Source organism: Athene cunicularia, assembly GCF_003259725.1.
Source record: "Athene cunicularia isolate RWA chromosome 1 unlocalized genomic scaffold, athCun1 chr1_part1, whole genome shotgun sequence".
NCBI lineage: Eukaryota > Metazoa > Chordata > Aves > Strigiformes > Strigidae > Athene > Athene cunicularia.
The window spans coordinates 20,271,282-20,287,721 of record NW_020799091.1 but is presented as its reverse complement, the minus strand read 5'-3'; the positions used below and the strand labels follow the sequence as shown (position 1 = coordinate 20,287,721).

The 16,440-nt window shown below is 39.2% G+C and overlaps 1 protein-coding gene across 3 annotated transcripts in view; it reads left to right on the top strand.

The window, feature by feature from the left end:
* The window catches only part of ATP8A2 (ATPase phospholipid transporting 8A2), a 311,681-nt gene that overhangs the window by 42,618 nt on the left and 252,623 nt on the right, over positions 1–16,440 (top strand). For all 3 annotated transcript variants that reach the window (XR_003398887.1, XM_026853409.1, XM_026853419.1), the window contains exons 12-18: positions 843–970; positions 2,207–2,284; positions 4,289–4,377; positions 5,113–5,157; positions 6,472–6,547; positions 13,835–13,940; positions 15,249–15,331. Coding sequence is in view for 2 of the 3 variants with exons in the window: in XM_026853409.1 (XP_026709210.1) it covers positions 843–970; positions 2,207–2,284; positions 4,289–4,377; positions 5,113–5,157; positions 6,472–6,547; positions 13,835–13,940; positions 15,249–15,331 (605 nt within the window). In the remaining variant the exon portion in view is untranslated. The remainder of the gene's footprint in view (positions 1–842; positions 971–2,206; positions 2,285–4,288; positions 4,378–5,112; positions 5,158–6,471; positions 6,548–13,834; positions 13,941–15,248; positions 15,332–16,440) is intronic.

The following is a 16,440-nucleotide window of genomic DNA, read 5'->3' as shown; positions in this document are numbered from 1 at the left end:
GTGCTGGGTGCTCTGCATGCTGACTGAAGTGCCTCCCTAAGCTTCAAAGAAAGTGAAGGGCAGACAAATGTGGAGACTTTGAATATAGAGAGAGGCTATGGGCAGCACAGTGAACAGGAGCCTTCATCCTGTGTCTCTACTGAGCCTTGTCAATTCCTGCCTGCTGTCTATAAATGCTTTGCCTTCCCTTTAGGAGCAGTTTTGCTGGCAGATGCATTTGGGCGTCTTGCCCAATGTTGTCACCATTAATAACCGCTCTTCTGCTTAAGCGAGATGCCTTAGTTCAGTATTAGGTGTCTGTAACAGTCAGCTTGTTCTCTTAGTTTTAGTTAGTGTGAGTAACTTCTAAATTCTGTCAATGCTGGCAGATTTAGAACAAATTTTAGGCTTTATTGTTTGTTTTCTGACTACACTGAGACAATTAGATTCTTTCTGAAGGGTAAAGTTATGCTGCTATTGATATTGGTGTCTCTTAATTGGAGCAGTTGACAAATCATACAAATCTCTAAATTTGGGCTATGATGTGGAATATACTTCTCACCATCTGTTTAGCAAAAGTTGTTCAGAAAGTGTTCTGTTCTCTTAATATATAGCCTCACCAATCTTGCCTTCTTCACCTGACATAATGTGCTGTGTGTACAGGCATGTGTTCTGTGGGTGTTTTATATATGTCTTATTGAAATCAGTATTAAAAAGGCCCTTATACTAGGCCTCAACACACTTGCTGATTATTTTAGCATTACTAAATGATTAGGCCAACTGCAGAAAGATGATTGCCCCTATACAGTACAACTCAGTCTTTTGCCTTCTGTCTGCTTATGTCTTATGTTTTTGGACCACAGAAATGCTGTCTGTCAACTTTGGATACAATCTGCTGACATTTATAATCTTGTACAACAATCTTATTCCAATCAGTCTTCTGGTGACATTGGAAGTTGTCAAGTTTACTCAGGCTCTTTTTATAAATTGGGTAAGTAACAAGAAAAAATGTGTTAACATCAGTTTTGGAAAGTGCCATTAAAAAAAACACCCAACAAACCTACCCTGAAATCTACCAGATTTTTCTGATGATTTTTCTGATGCATTTTCTGGGAAATGCAGGGAGAAGTTCAGTGAACTTATTCTGTGTTATTTTCTTGTGGAACACAGAACTAAGATTTAGTTGTAGGAAGATCCCATGTGCAAATGATCGCTCTTATATACTTTAGGGTTGCAGGATGAGAAGGAAAGCTCAGCTTTTGGTGAAATGAGGTTTCTCAGCTGACTCATGTTCAGTAAATAACTTCTGAAAACTCTGCAGTACCTTACAGATTCTCTTAGCCACAGCAGAGGGAAAGACTAGACTTGCTTGGGGGTGTGGAGGTTTTTTGTGTGTTTTTCTTTAAATCCTGAGGTTGGCTTTAAGGTCACTTCTAGTATGAATCCTAGTATTTCTGTAAGAAGGCGAATTGGTGGTGCCTCACGCAACAAAACCCTGGCCCCTCTGTTCAGACATACTTTGATTTCAAGGTATGTTTCTCTCCAGTTGTGGACCAAAAGTACTGTAGTGATGTCTCTTAAGCAAACAAAACCAATAGGAATACCTTGTCTTATGCATTTATTCCTGGACTTACAGTGATTCCTGTAAAATACAAATAAATGAATGTCTAATGTGCCTGTTCTGAGCTGCTTATGTATTGGATATGCTTACCTAGCTTATCTGAGGAATTGCTTCTTGTTCATGTAGCAGCTATTTTGCTTACCCTCCCACTTAAATGTAGTAATAGGAATTGATTTCACAGGGTTGCTTGATTTGTCTCTTCAGTCATGGATATGTGGCTAGAGTAAATTGCATTGTTGTAAATGAAGACCTATGATTAGCTTGTGTCACATCCTGCTCAGATGAGGGACTTTTGGGGAGTTACAAGTTGTGTCTCATATCTTGTTGGAACTTCTTCCTTCTGTACTAAATCCTTAAACTAGAGATGCAATGAAGAAAATTACTACCTGTAGCTGAATCTGGCTTTTCTCATGTACATGTACTATGGAGGTATACTTGTGAAAGAAGGTATCCCTATTCAGCCTGGGATGCTGTTTGTTTCTCAGGTGTTCAGAACCTCCACCAATAGAGTTAACTCTATAAAGCCCAAGTTGGAGCTGACTAGAAGACTAGAGACTTCAGTGTTCCATTTTGTATAGCATAGGTCTAACTTTTTTCTCATTTCAGGACACAGATATGTATTATCCCGAAACAGATACACCTGCAATGGCCAGAACCTCAAACCTGAATGAGGAACTTGGGCAGGTAAGACAACACTTCATGTTTGTGAGATTCTGGGAAGACAGAGGGAATGAGACCATGCTGTACAAATCTGCTTTATTGTATTGCTCTTTGGTTCAGGTTAACGGGACATTTTTACTTCCATTAGTCCGAGTCTTACAAGTAAAATAATGAGAAATCATAGAATTAAATTTGAGGTCATAGAGGCTTTTTTTAAGCATGGGAATTGAATCTGTACTGCCTATGTTCATTCTAAACTGACTTTTTTACTCAAGGGTGTTGGAGGGATGCTATGTGGTTTTGACTGCCTGTACCAAAAGAGAATGTACATGTCTAAGCTTGGCTGAAGAGCAGGCCAACAGTCTCAGTCTGTGTTCTTAGTTCTTCATGTTTCTGCCCACCTCACAGGAAATTCAAGTCAAAATATTTCTAGTCCTAATATAGATTGTATTCCTTTAAACATTTCCATGTTCCTTTCAGATAAAGATAATTGTATATTAACTTGTGGTTGCTGTAAGAGATTTTTTAAATAAATTCTTCAAATTATATGTTTTCAAAATGGTAGGGCTTTCCAAAAGAAGGCTACTGGAAAACACAACTTTGCCATTAGAATTTTGTAGTACCACTGAGAAATCCTAGCTTTTTTCCTTGCCCATCAAAGTCATAGCTATGTAACTGAACCACATGAACTTCATAATTTGTGTGAATTCACATACAAATTCACAATTTGTGTGAATTTAGTGTTGGAGACAATGTTTATATATGTAAAATACATAATGAATGTGTGCTGTTCAGAAGAGTGGTAGTCAGTATTCTTCCTGCTTAATCCTATTGGCTTTTTTCTTTAGGATTGTTAAAATTTGTTTTGTATTTAGATTGATATGAAGTTATCAACTTTCAAATTATGGTAGTGTTTTTGTCCAAAGTAGGCTATATTATGTGGCATAATGTATATTGTTCACTGTATGTTGTTTTCAGAAATGGCTTACTAGTGATTCCATGTAACTAGACTGAATTTTTGGATCCATTAATTGAATTGTTCACAGGTGCACTTTAAAATTTTGTTACATGCTAGAATTATTAATGACTTGAATTTCCTCAGATGTTTGGATATCCACTTTGACTTTTGACTTGCTTAACTAGGAGTGTAGTGCACTGTCTTGACCTCAATTGCAAATATTGAGGAAAAGCTTTTTGCAACTCTAGGCAAAATATCCCAGTTTTTAAATTGGCTAACTCGTACATAAGGACTATCCCTTCCTACCTGTTGCTAGTTTAAAGTCTTACCTGGTGCAGAGGTAAAACAGTATGGAATTTAGCTTGCAATTAATTTTGCTCTGTTGTGGGCTACTGAAGGTGGGGATGTTGAGTCTGCTAACGCTCCAAGAAGTTGTGCTGCTGTGTTGGAGTCATCTCCAAGTTCTAGTTGAAAGTCACTTGTTTACATTGTGGGATTATTAGCTTGGGTGGTGCTCACCATGGCTATGTATTTTGTACTTGAGGACTGGTCGTGACTAGATACCAGAAAAAGCAGCTTTTATTTGCCTGCAAAATACCATTTGGATATTCCTGGTGCAGTAATATTTATGGGGGGGGGTGTGACCCCGAAAAACAAAATTGTGATTAGAATTTCTTCAGTGTGTTAAATTCTGATGATTCTTCAACAATCTTAGGAATCATTTTAATTTAAAGTCTTGCTGTTCAACATTAGTACAGCTGAAAGATATGGGGAATGTTCAGTTAGCACAAGCAAGTATTTCCATACTGATCACACTGGAGCCTTGGCAATTGATACCTACAATTTGAGCCTTTTCAGCATTTAGAGAAAAAGAAATAATGTTATTAAATAACTTGCCTGATTCTTTTGCTGTAGCTTTGATAAGACAAACTAAGCTGTAATCCTGTATTGGCCAATACTGTGTCATTTGAGCCATATGTTTCCCAGAATTTTCCTGATACTTAATCTATTTTTCACTTTGAGTTCTTTACTTTGAAAATTGAAAATTAGATTTTCTTTCTTTCTTTCAGGTAAAATACCTGTTTTCTGATAAAACAGGTACTCTAACGTGCAATATCATGAACTTTAAGAAATGTAGTATTGCTGGAGTGACATATGGGTACGTATGATTTTTTTTTTAGAAACTCTGGAGCTTAATATGTGCTTATTAAAGGTACATACTTCTGTATCAGAATAGAATTAGAACATTCTGTTCAACTTGTATTTTAGTACATTTTGGCATCTCAGTTAATAGTTTTCATTTTCATGTCCTGAAACGCAAATTAGCAAATACAAACCTGGAGAGTACTTAATATAAAGTAAAGAAAGATTGCTCCCTAACTTACCTGATTATGATTCAAGAAGTGCTGGACAACCTCTGGCTTTTTCAGAGGGAAGAATGTGGCCTAAGGGAAGCAGTTGTTAGTCACGTTTCTGTGACCTGAGATGAACCAGGATTTCATTACAACCATGTAGCTGTAGTTGTGGAACTAAATATTCTTGCACCAGAGGGGTACTCACTTACTGGTTTTGTTCTGTTTCTGTCAAAAGGATCCCTTTGAGTCGTGCCAGTATTCCATAGCGCTTGGCCTTTTGAGTCTCAAATACTAAATATTTGTCTTAGCCTAGTTTTAAATGGATAGTCATAAGATCTTTGTGCAAGGTAACCTTTGAATTTCACAGTGGCTAGATTAGATACCTCCAAAGGCAGAAAACTTGGTTCAAATGTATGAACAGCTGAACCCATGTTTCTAGCATATATTTGTATGTGTGATGACTCATGGATCTTCGCCTTCTACTTGTTTGGTTTGCAAAGTAGAAAAAATGTTCTCTTTTCTTTTTTTCTACCCATCAGTCACTTTCCTGAGCTAGAAAGAGAACGTTCATCAGAGGACTTCAGGTAAACATATTCAAAGATGCTTGCGTTCTGTATAGCAGGGTGGAGACAACTTATGTAAATGCTGCTTTCCAATTTGGAACTGGAAGAGGCCCAAGGGAGCAATGTATTTGAGTAAAGTGCTCTTCCAGGACAAGCCTAATGCAGTAGCTGGTGGGTGGTGATGGATTTTCTCTTACACAGAGAGATGGTGGGTGGAGGAGGGTGAGGGATAGGCAGTGGCTAGAGTGGCTTGGATGCACACTCATGTGGTGTTTATTTATAATTGCAGACAACCAAGTAACAAACTGAGTAACATTCTTTACAGTAATCTTACCTCTACAGATGGAATGTTCCTCTTTGCAGTCACTAAGTTCAAACCTGACAAAGGAGAAGAAACTACTTTACTAAAATGCTGTTTAACAATTAAACCTGGAGAGAGCTTGATATGGAAGTATCTTATGTCAAGAGAACCTCTCCTCTTTATGCGGAGATTTGATAAATAGAGGTGATGGGTCTGTCTCTTTCTATAGAAAGAGTGAAAAGTGTTATGCAGGTGTCACTGTAGCATGTTCAGTTTAACAGGAAGAGGGGAAGAGCCCGAGAGGGCTGATGTGACTTTAGCAAGTATGGGTAAGAAGCACATTCTCCTGCAGGAAACAGGTAGATGTTGAATGCTGTTACCCATGTTGTGTGGAACCAAGTTGGGCTTCTCTGCTGATCCATCTCATTTTTATGATCACCTTTTAGGAAGGTGGTATGATATGATGGGGTGTTGTTACTTAAGCTGACGTGATTTCTGTGGATGCCTTGTCCTTCCAGCATGTTGCTGTTTCCTTTGTTGCTATCTTTTATGTCCTTGTAGGCTTCTTTTCTAGTCAGCTCTCTGGAAGAGTTTCTTCCAGGTACTAATTTGAATTAGTCAAGCTACAAAATTCTCCAGAGATTGACTTGACACAGAACTCTCAGACTAGAGAGGGAGTTTAGGACTATTGAGTTTTGATCTATTTTAGAAGCAAGCCACCTTGAAATCAAGGTATTTAAAGTACAGTTAAAAGCTGCTTCTGCTACATCTGTCCCAGGAAGTGTGGTGATATTTAAATTTTCTCAAATACACCATCAAACATAACCATTTTTGGTTTCTTGCTGGTGTTCTGAAGAGGTTATTGCTCATTTTCATCACTTTGTGCATTACTTGTATGATCTTTTCACAGTGTTTTTTAAGGACAGTGGAATCCTACTTTGTTTTTCCTTTGCTTTCCAAAAAAAATAGATGAAGTAGAAAGACTGGAAGTGTTGCCACTGTTACGTTTGCATGTGTTTTGTCTTGCTCTGCAGCCAGCTACCTCCTTCCACCAGTGAATCATGTGAATTTGATGACCCAAGACTGCTGCAAAACATAGAAAATGACCATGTAAGTCTGCTCTTCGACTATGATGTCTCTTAAACCCTATTCTGGGTCTCTCTGGAACTGAATGCTAACCAAATTAACTTGTGTGATCAAGTCTGTTTTATGGGTGTGTCATGCAAGCACAGAACAGAGGAAAGGAAACAAAATAGGTTTTCCAAAACCTGTCTGTCGACTTGTCTTACTACTGAATTAAAAAAACAATGACATTGTATGGGTACTAGCTAGCTATAAAACAGTTTCATATATGCTGGTGTCTATGGAACATAGTGTTTTGTAGTAAATGATGATAGACATTTAAATTTTTTAAAAGACAAACTACTTAAGAGTGTTCAGACATCCATGCTGTTAAAATGCCATTTTCAACAATTTAAAGCATTGTAAAGTGGTTCTGGTGTGAGACCTGCTTTAAACACTGCAGATGTTGGGAATTCCAATTGCATTTAAAAAAAAAAATCCCTTTAAGAAATGAGACTTAATTGCCTGAGGGTTAGTGATTAGTAATTTTAGCCTAACTGTGTTCTAAAGGGACCTAATCCTTAGTGTCAGTTCATTGCTTATTCAGAAACCACGCAGCAATGAAGTGTCCAACTGGACATCAGACAATTCAAGTCACTTGGGAAAAACATGACCTTTCTATTCTGCATAAGCTGTTTTGCAGTAGAGGATCTGAACACTGGCAAGTGCAAACTCAAATGACAAACTCAATTAGGTAATTGCTCTCCTTAGGCAGTATAATGTCTGTAACTGGGCTGGTTTAGTATGAGCATCTAAAATATAGTTAGCACATACTGTTTGCAACAAAGCTTTGCTTTACACTCTTCTTTACAATACTTCATAAGTTCAGATGTAGCATGGTGTAAATGCCTGACAGAATATTGAATTACTTTGTATATCACTACATATTCCTCAGGGTGATAGAACCTGAAGATGGTTCCTGTGCTTTTTATCTTCAGGGTGGTGGCACTGCCAGGATAATGTACCAATTTCCCATGTGGTTTTTGTTGCTATCTGCTTTGGAAGGACTTCCCACTGCACATCATTTGCAGCCAAGAGTTGGGTTTCCTCCTGTTCTTTTGTGTTGTGTTTGTTTATATATGGCTACGATTATAGTTTATGGCAGCTGCTGACTCCATGTACTCATTCTGAATGGAAGGCTACTGGTTTAGGTGCAGGCTACAGATGAAGTCTATCTGAGCTCTTCCTCACTGGCTGTTGCTGTAGGCATCTATACAGGAAAGTCCTTTGGGACATTTTAATAGGGATATTTATCAAATGGGCTGTGAGATGGAGTTTCTCATCTACCCTTCAGTTGTCTCCTTAACTTTAGGATATTTCTAATTCTTTGATTCTCACTGGGTAGAGCTTCTACTTTGGGAGATAGAAGGAATATTTGCTGTTATAGAAGGCAAATAAAGGATTTTGGTAGCTTCCTTAGGTGTCACTTAGTCTAGACAGCTCAGAAGTCTTACTACTTTACATGTCTGAACCCTTATGTGTCAAGTTTCCTTTTGGCTGGCAGCTTGAACAGATAAATACTGTTGTCACTGCCCAGCTGACTGTTGGGCTAAGCATGCTGTGTGAATTCAGCCTTCAGACAATCAGTGGGGAAACTTCTGGATGATAACACTAAAGGTGTACCTTGTGTAGGCCGAAGATATCTTTTGGAGCCTGACTGTGGTGAAGGGATGGATGCTACCCACTGACGAGTGGTGATTTAGCACAAGGCACAGGAATGTAAGGACTTTGTGACAGTTTGCTTAGGAAGTTCAGATCCCCTTTTCAAACTGCATCAGTGAGATCAAAGCTGGATTCCAGGATAGTGGGAGAAAGAACTACTACATGTTTCTAGCCCATTTGTTGTTTGTGTTAGGTCAGCAGTTAAGTTGCATAAGCTTCTTCTACCTAAAACTCCTTAATGTCTTTGTTTTCATAGCTAGTAGTTATCTGCAAATGCCCTTTAGAAATGTGTGGTAATCTCTAGTCATTCAATGAACTGAGGTGACAAAACTGAAGTGATCTATCACAAGCTGCTTTGTGGGGTCAGATGATGTTGTACTCAGCTGGGCAATGAATTTACTTCAAACATTTACCCTTTTGCAGATGCAGTTGTCAATGTGCTATTTCTCACAAACAGGCAATAAGTGGTTATTGCTCTGGTCTTGAAGATTTCACTTTTCAATCGGACACAACTGTTAGTTTAGAGCTGTTACAGTGCCAAGTAATTTTCTTTCCAGGTTGAAAATAAAAAATAATGTACTTGTCCTCATGAGACTGTCTTCCATCTGCTAGGAAGATTTTTAGCATTCTGCATTGCCTCTAAATTTCATAGCTCTTCTGGGTCACTGGTGTGTATGGACTGATTGATGGCCAAGTCCACTCTTGAATAACAATGAAAGAATTATTGTCCTGCAGGAAGTCTTCCAAGAAAAAATAACTTGTCTAGAAAACATGTGGAGATTTCTCTTGGCTTCTCCAAGTTTAATGTGCAAGAAAGTACCTAGATTTGTCTGCCTGTGCTTTTTCTTTAACAGCTTCTGTTGGATGACCTTTGCAGCAGCTCTGAGAGTATGATGCTGTCTTGTTGCTATAGGGAGGACTGTGTAAGCTCATATTTTAATAGGAAAAAAGTTATTTCCAAAAAATTAAAAGAAAGTTTGGTGAATATACTAGATGGTCTTTGTCTTGGTGCTTGTGAGTTGCACATGTGCTGTGAATAAACTCATCATGGAGATGCAAGCCTGATTGTCTTGATGATACAAGTGTAGAGAAGGAGGTCAAGAAGTGAAAGAAGTAATAAACTTGGATCTCATCCTAGACTTCTCTATTACCTCATTGGATTCTTTCCAAACTTCCTCTACTCATTCCAGTCCTTTATATAAACTCTCCTCTGGCACACAAATTACTGCTTGGGCAAGAAGCATCAAGCACATCATATGGCTGCAGATGTATGAATTGATTCAGTGAGTATGTGTGGTGAGCAGTTAAGCAGCTGGCCAGACAGAAAGGGTAACTGTTGTGCTCATGTTGAGCCTTTACCTCAGTAAAAATGTTCCTTTAGATCTCAGCATGTCTGTTTATTTTCATGAAGTGTGTGGAAACTGAGGCTTTTATCCCATCAGGCTTTGTTCAAATGACCACTATCATCAGCTGATTCTTAATCCCTTTAGAATGCAGAACAAAAAAAGCATATTGCTACTGGGAAGAAAAACTGGAATTTAAAATACAGTACGGGAAAATACATTCAGGTGTTGAAGAACCTCAGGGAAGTTTTAGTTCAGACAGTAACTGTTGCCTGAAAACTGTCAAAACATACCATTTTACAACTGACAAATTGTTATAGCTTGTTGAGAAATATCTTTCATTCTTCTGGTTTTGCCCTTATTGTGTGTGGGACTTGGGTACTTTCCTTTTGCTCAAGTACAAGGCAGTATCTTTATATGTTGTATTTCAGTGGCTTTGGACAAGATAAACTTGCTGTTAACTCTTGATATTCAAGTGCTGGTTCATGTTTTCATTGAGTCTGTGCCTGAAACATCCTGATCCTCTCCAGAATTACCGGCTTCACTGTTCTAGATATGCCCAACATCGCTGGATTCACACACTATTCTCTAGGTCTTTTAGTGAACAAACCAGTAGGAAGTTCACATCTTGAGATGGTGAGATGTCATTCTCCCTGGTTAGGAAGTAGATAAGTGTTTTACTAGTTGTCCTTGGCAGAAGTTGCCATGTTTAATGCAAAGTAGTAAGCTCAAGTTGTTAGGTTGTGATATAATATCCCATTGGCCATTTGCTCAAAACCCTGTCAAGTCCTGCTTATTTGGAGATACTGTGAATCAAGGTGCTGACCTGATGCTGCCATAAGTGAAAGGAGAGATGAATAATTATCTTTAACTTCACATGTAACTTCCTTGTAGTTTTATCAGGCTGTGAACAGTCAGCTAGAATAATGCAGTTTCTGTCTTCAGAGTGAGGAGGCCAGAAAAAGGACATGCATGACATGTGTGGACACATTGGCTCTGCAGAGTGCAGCTTGATCCCCAGAAACCAGAGTTTTGACTCAGTGTTTTGTTCCCTCTGAATAAGGGATAAAAACTTGTGATAGAGCTTCCTGACAAGTCACCTATGCCCTGCTTGTCAATGGACGATGCTCTACCTTCTAGGTAGGGCAACTCTTCTCTGTGTAGATAATGCTTCATAGGTAACAATCCAGACATTCCTTCAGAAGTGAGACTGTCTCAATGTATCTGTAGATCTCAGCTTGTAGGGGCAGTGTGCTAAGTAAGTTTGGTTGGTGTATAGGTGATTGTACACCAGGTGTTTCATGAATGTTCAGTAAAGTTATAGGGAAAGCAAAGCAATAGGCTTAGCCCAGAGCTGTTGGCATACAGAGAGAAAAAAAGGGGGGAGAAGGCACTTAAAATGAGAGCTACCTGTGGACAGATGAACACGAGACTGGAATATGCAGACTTTGTTCCTGTTACAGATAAATAGAGAAGGAAAATATGGAGTGGGAAGAAAGAGATGAACTTAACAAATGAGCATGCAAGGAATGTCTTGGAGACCATCAGTAAGAATTGCAGTCCTAAAATGGCAGAGATTGGCTTTAATGGAGGAAAATTAAGTAATGAAGCAGGATCAGTTAACCTGTGGGACTTATGTCTTAGCTGGGGCTAACTTGGCATGTTGCAAGGGATGTATCACCACAGAAGTTATTAATGAGTTTTCTGTTCACAGCTCTGAAGTAGGAAATTGAATGCTCTACCCTGATTCATGCCAGTGCAACAAACACTGTGTCAGTGCTGGAACAATAGAAAGGAAACAAATGACAGCTGTGTGGAGGAGCTGATGTGATAAGATGGGCCCCTGGTGATCTCTTGCTATGGAATTGGAAGGTTGCCATCTAATACATTGGGCTGTGAAAATACCAAGCAGTGTAATTTGTTGAAAGCAGGAATATATACATAGGAAGAAATAAAATCTATGACATGACCAGAGACAGGTTGTTTCCAGCTGATAGAACATACACTTTGAAAGCATGTAAGGGGCTAGGCGATACAATTGTAAGAAGGACATCAAAGGTCTGCAGCAGTGGATGCTGAAATGAGGATCTGGCAGTCTGTGCATTTTGAGATGGAGATAAAACCTTCATTGCTTTCACTGGAAATAGTGGAGGAGCAGTAACCTTCTGATCAATAATTTGCTGTGGAGCTAACATTTCACACAAACTCCCTGACTATATTCCATGTGTTCATTTTCTTGAACACAGCCTCTGCACTCCAGCATGTCAAAAGCTACAACTGCTGTTATTTTAGTGGCATGTGACCATACAATTCAGATGTTTCAGTGTAAAGATAAAGGTCCTGTGTGAAACAAATGTTTGCAAATATTCATGACAAAGTACATGAAGCAAAACAAGAATATAAGTATTGCATCTTTACTCTATTACATTTTTTTCTGATATGCTTACTTTTTGTTTACTTGTTAACACAACACTTGTCAGCTGACATTTTGTGTGTTTTATAGTAATTTACATCCTACTAACAAAATGCCACTATTGCCATTGTATCTTTCTGTTGTACAAGTACGTAGGCTGTGTGCACCATAGTGAGAAAACAAGCAAAATCTCAACATGTTTTCCCTGTTCTTGGTCTTGTCCCTGAAATGGCACCTAAGAGAAAAAAAAAAAATTGCTTTTATTGTTGTCACATAACTTCCTTGGAGAGAAAAGCATTAAGATGTTTGAAAGCCAGTTGTGAATGCTGCTGGCCTGATTGTGAGAAGCTGCATTTTAAGTGGTGAATGGAGGGGTCTTTAATGTCTCAATAGTTCTGTGTGACTAAAAGAATTTATAAAATAACTGTGCTGCATTTTAGATAGTAGTGCTGCATATAGTCTTAGAAAAATGCTCTGATGTAACAGACTTGTATTAGAAGTATTCTTGGTGGCACATAACTTTGACTTGAAAGTTTCATTTAAACATTGTAGCTTTATTTCTGTTGTGAAACATTCTGGTCTACACTAGCAGAATAAATTGTGTAGAAGTATCTTTTAATTAACTGTTTAAAAACCTTGGTTTCTGATTTACTAGAATCTTGTAGGGATCTTTTCTATCTCGTCTTGGTTTTATTACAACAGTAGGTTTTTGGCCCAACCTTGTGCTAACAGCTTTTGTAATGCTCTGGAATTTTTAGTGATTCCATTAAGTCAGTATGTATAAAATATGGTATGCTAGTGAAAACTTAGTGAACTTACAGAATTTTTTTTTAATATGAAAACATCATCTAGTTTCTGAAGTCAGCTAAGGCATTCTGCGAAGGTTGAACTGCTAAATTCGTATCTGACTTGGTCATTGAGCAAGTGGCTACTGTGATATACGATACTGATGGATGTTACGGATATAGCAGAGTTGAAGGGGGATGTGTGTTCACTTCAGCTGCTTCACCCCAGTGTCTTAAAGATCTGTGTGAACTGTGGATGAAGTTAGTATGGCAGGCTGTGAAGTGGGCAGCTGAATACCATTTCTGACTGCTGTGAGACTGGAAATGCTGTGTCAGAGGCAGGAGTGGAAGAAAGGGAAGAATGGGATGGGGGACTCTATTTCAAGTCAGTATACCTGCAGTTGTCAGACTGCTGGTCAGAGGCCTGTGATTTAAGTGCCACGACATCTTCACTGAGTTGCAGATGCAGTGTTTCTTTAAGCACTTGGTGATGGCTGGTGACTATGCAATCTGTGAACAGTGTGTTTTAATTGTGTTTTCTGATGATGCTGAATGTGTAGGGACTATTGACCAAATTTCTGCTTGCCTGGATGATGTATTCCTGTGGAAGAGCACTTGATATTGCCTTCTACTGGCTAATCAGCTGCTGTGAGGTCTAGATGTTCATTGCGAAGGGTGCAGTCACAATGAGTTTAATTCTGGTGTGGTTACTGTCAATCTATTGAAAGCTGTTGTGGAAGCTACCAAAGTAGTATTTTCTGTTGCTTGAATATCATCAGCATCTTGTGGCAGATATCTTTGCCTGTATGAAGCTTTTGGTGCTACGAAACTAATGCTTTATGGGGTGTGGGGAACATTCTGGCTTCTGCAACTTAAGTGAAGTCTTTAGCCCCCCAGTTCATTAATGCTGGCCCTTAACTCTACTGTATTGATGTTTGGGGACCAAGACAACTACTATAGTTAGAGAATTTTTTTTTGCCTGTGGTACCTAACAGGTCTTCTCAGGTTAGTGAACAGCTGCCTCTCAGTTTGTGTGTAATACTAAACCTGACTCTCCTGATGTCCTGTCTAGCCCACAGCTGTGCACATACAGGAGTTCCTCACTCTACTGGCTGTCTGTCATACTGTTGTTCCTGAGAGACAAGGAAATAAAATAATCTATCAAGCCTCCTCTCCAGGTTAGTTGTTGCTTTCTTTTTGGGAGGGAAGGAGTGAGGGAATAGATGGAAGGAAGGTCCAGAAATTTCTGTGAAGGTCATCAATTCTGTAAGCAAGATGCTAGCAGTAGGCCTGGCATTTTCTGTTATCAGTGCACACTGCTTTTGAATGCCTGCTACAAAACTGCAAAGTCTGTGATGTTTCTGTAGACCTAGGCTGGGCATATCCCTTCTGTTCTCATGAGACCTTTTACTCTGGCCTTTCTGCAGGGGTGAAAAGCAGAAGTAGAACTTCCAGTGTGTACAGCTGATCTATGAAAATACTGATTTGTTTCTGCATGAACAGTTACTTTCTCTATTTGGCATGAGTGCAAACTATTTTTCTTGATATAGTAGCTTCCCATCTTGCTCTATGCAGATACAAGGTGCTGATACATGACACAGCACAACCAAGAGCAGAGTCTTGGCCATATTTGGACCTGCCCTTCACCCATTTAGTCCTCCTTTCAGGTAGCACAGAAGTATTGAAGGAGGTAGGTAGGGCAAAATGCAGAAAGCAAGGCCCTGCTCCCCATCATGTATATCTGTGTTACTGAGGTTGTTTCTAGAATTGTTGTAGTGATGAAGCAGCATAGTTTCAGGCACCCTGTTAAGACACAAATAATAAGAGTAGGGTGAAGAGCCTGTGTAAGGCAGCTATTGTTTTCAGTGTTGATGAACTGTGAGGAGACATAAGGGAGCTGTAGAGACATTAGGGTTACGTGAGTTGGGCACTAAATCCACCTATATGATGGTTGTGCTTAATGCCACTTGCTCCTCAATGTGGCTGTGTACCTACCTACAGGAGGTAGAGGTGTTGGCTCTGGTTTAAGCTCTGTTATTTGAGCTTTTAATGACATTGTCCTATTCAGTGTCCAGAAGACAATGCTGTATTTCCATAGCACCTGAACTTAGTGCCTTTACAGCAGGAAACGAATTAAATACATGTTGTAGGAATTTAGAGTAACACAGCTTTGATTGTGCTTTCAGAACAGGTATTTCCCCTTTTTCATGTAGAAAAGTATGGCTCCTCAAGAACAATAGCTTAATGCTTTAGTAATTATGGGATGTTTTATATGTAGTATGAAGTCTGTGTAGTTGACTGGCCTTTGTAGGACTAAAATGTGAGTGTTGTGGAATTGTGTGCAGAGCTACTATAGTAGACCCACTGATAAGGGAGTATGTGGGAAAGGGGTATTCCGTGTTTTGGCGGTGTGGCATATTTAAGTATGGGCTTTTCAGGCCTCTTCTACATACTGGATTAAACATAAGTTTTTCTTGTGTTGGCAGATGAAGGGGCATTAGTAAAAGGAGCAAAGAAGCTTGGTTATGTCTTCACAGGACGGACTCCTCATTCAGTTATCATTGATGCGGTAAGTAGTAGTTGTCCATGGTGCAGGCTGCAAAGCTCACGTGAAGCATAAATGTCTCTTGTGTGGTTCTTGTGAGTTCTCCTTCACAGGGCCTTTAGGGTGCTATGTGCAAAATCCTTTTGCAGACTACAAGAAGTTGTCTTATTCTATTTTTAGATGTGAAGTCTTTTGCCCTTCTCTATGGCAAGGGCAGTAGGAACTTGCAAGCTTATATGGAAACTGATAGCAGTTCTGTCTGAAGAGTATTTCCCTTGTCTGAGAAGCACAGATGAGAACTCACATTAGATGAAAATTTACGTGTCTAGGAGACTTTCTGATTATTGTGTTCAACTGTTACTTATAAATGTTTGATATCTTGTAAAATGCGTTTTTTCTCTTGAGCAAGATCTTCTGTAGAAGATGCATCTACTTAATAAGCTGTGCAGTTAATGGATTAATCCATTAACTCTAGTTAGTGGATTAGAGTTGACACAGGCAGTCATTCCTACTTAACTTGCTGTCTAAGATAAAGTGGCTTCAGTTCTACACAGGTGTAATGAGTAGGGTGCTTACTAAGAATAATGAATGTGTTCTCCTTCCTCTCAGGTGTGTTCGCTTTCAGGTTTCTTGGTACACTGCCAGCCTAAGCATGTGAACCATGCCCTTCTAGGACTTTGTGACAAACTTTTTACAACTTCTCAGAAAATAGCTGCTTACTTTAAGGGGAAGAGCTTTAGAGTGAGCAGTACCATCTAGAGTTATCTAGAACTCTTTTCTTTTCTGCAGGGAAGACCCAGGCCCACCTGAACCTAGTTTTATACACCTTGTACATACCAGGATGGGAGTGTGGTCAGACTATAGCCAGCAATAAAAGCTGTCACTCCTAGAGGTTCCTGTGTGTCCTCATTGCCTACATCAGTGGCAGTACATGTAACATGGGATTGGAGATGGCCTTTGGTCTTGGGGATATTGCTGAATTGATACGTGCCTTGTAGGACATGATTCTGTACCACAATTAGATTTTGCTACAGCCATTTCTTTAACTTCATGCTACAAATACCATTGGAGTTTTGAGACTCCAGTAAATCCCACTGCTCCTTCTGTCTGTTAGACAACAGGAATGATAAAGA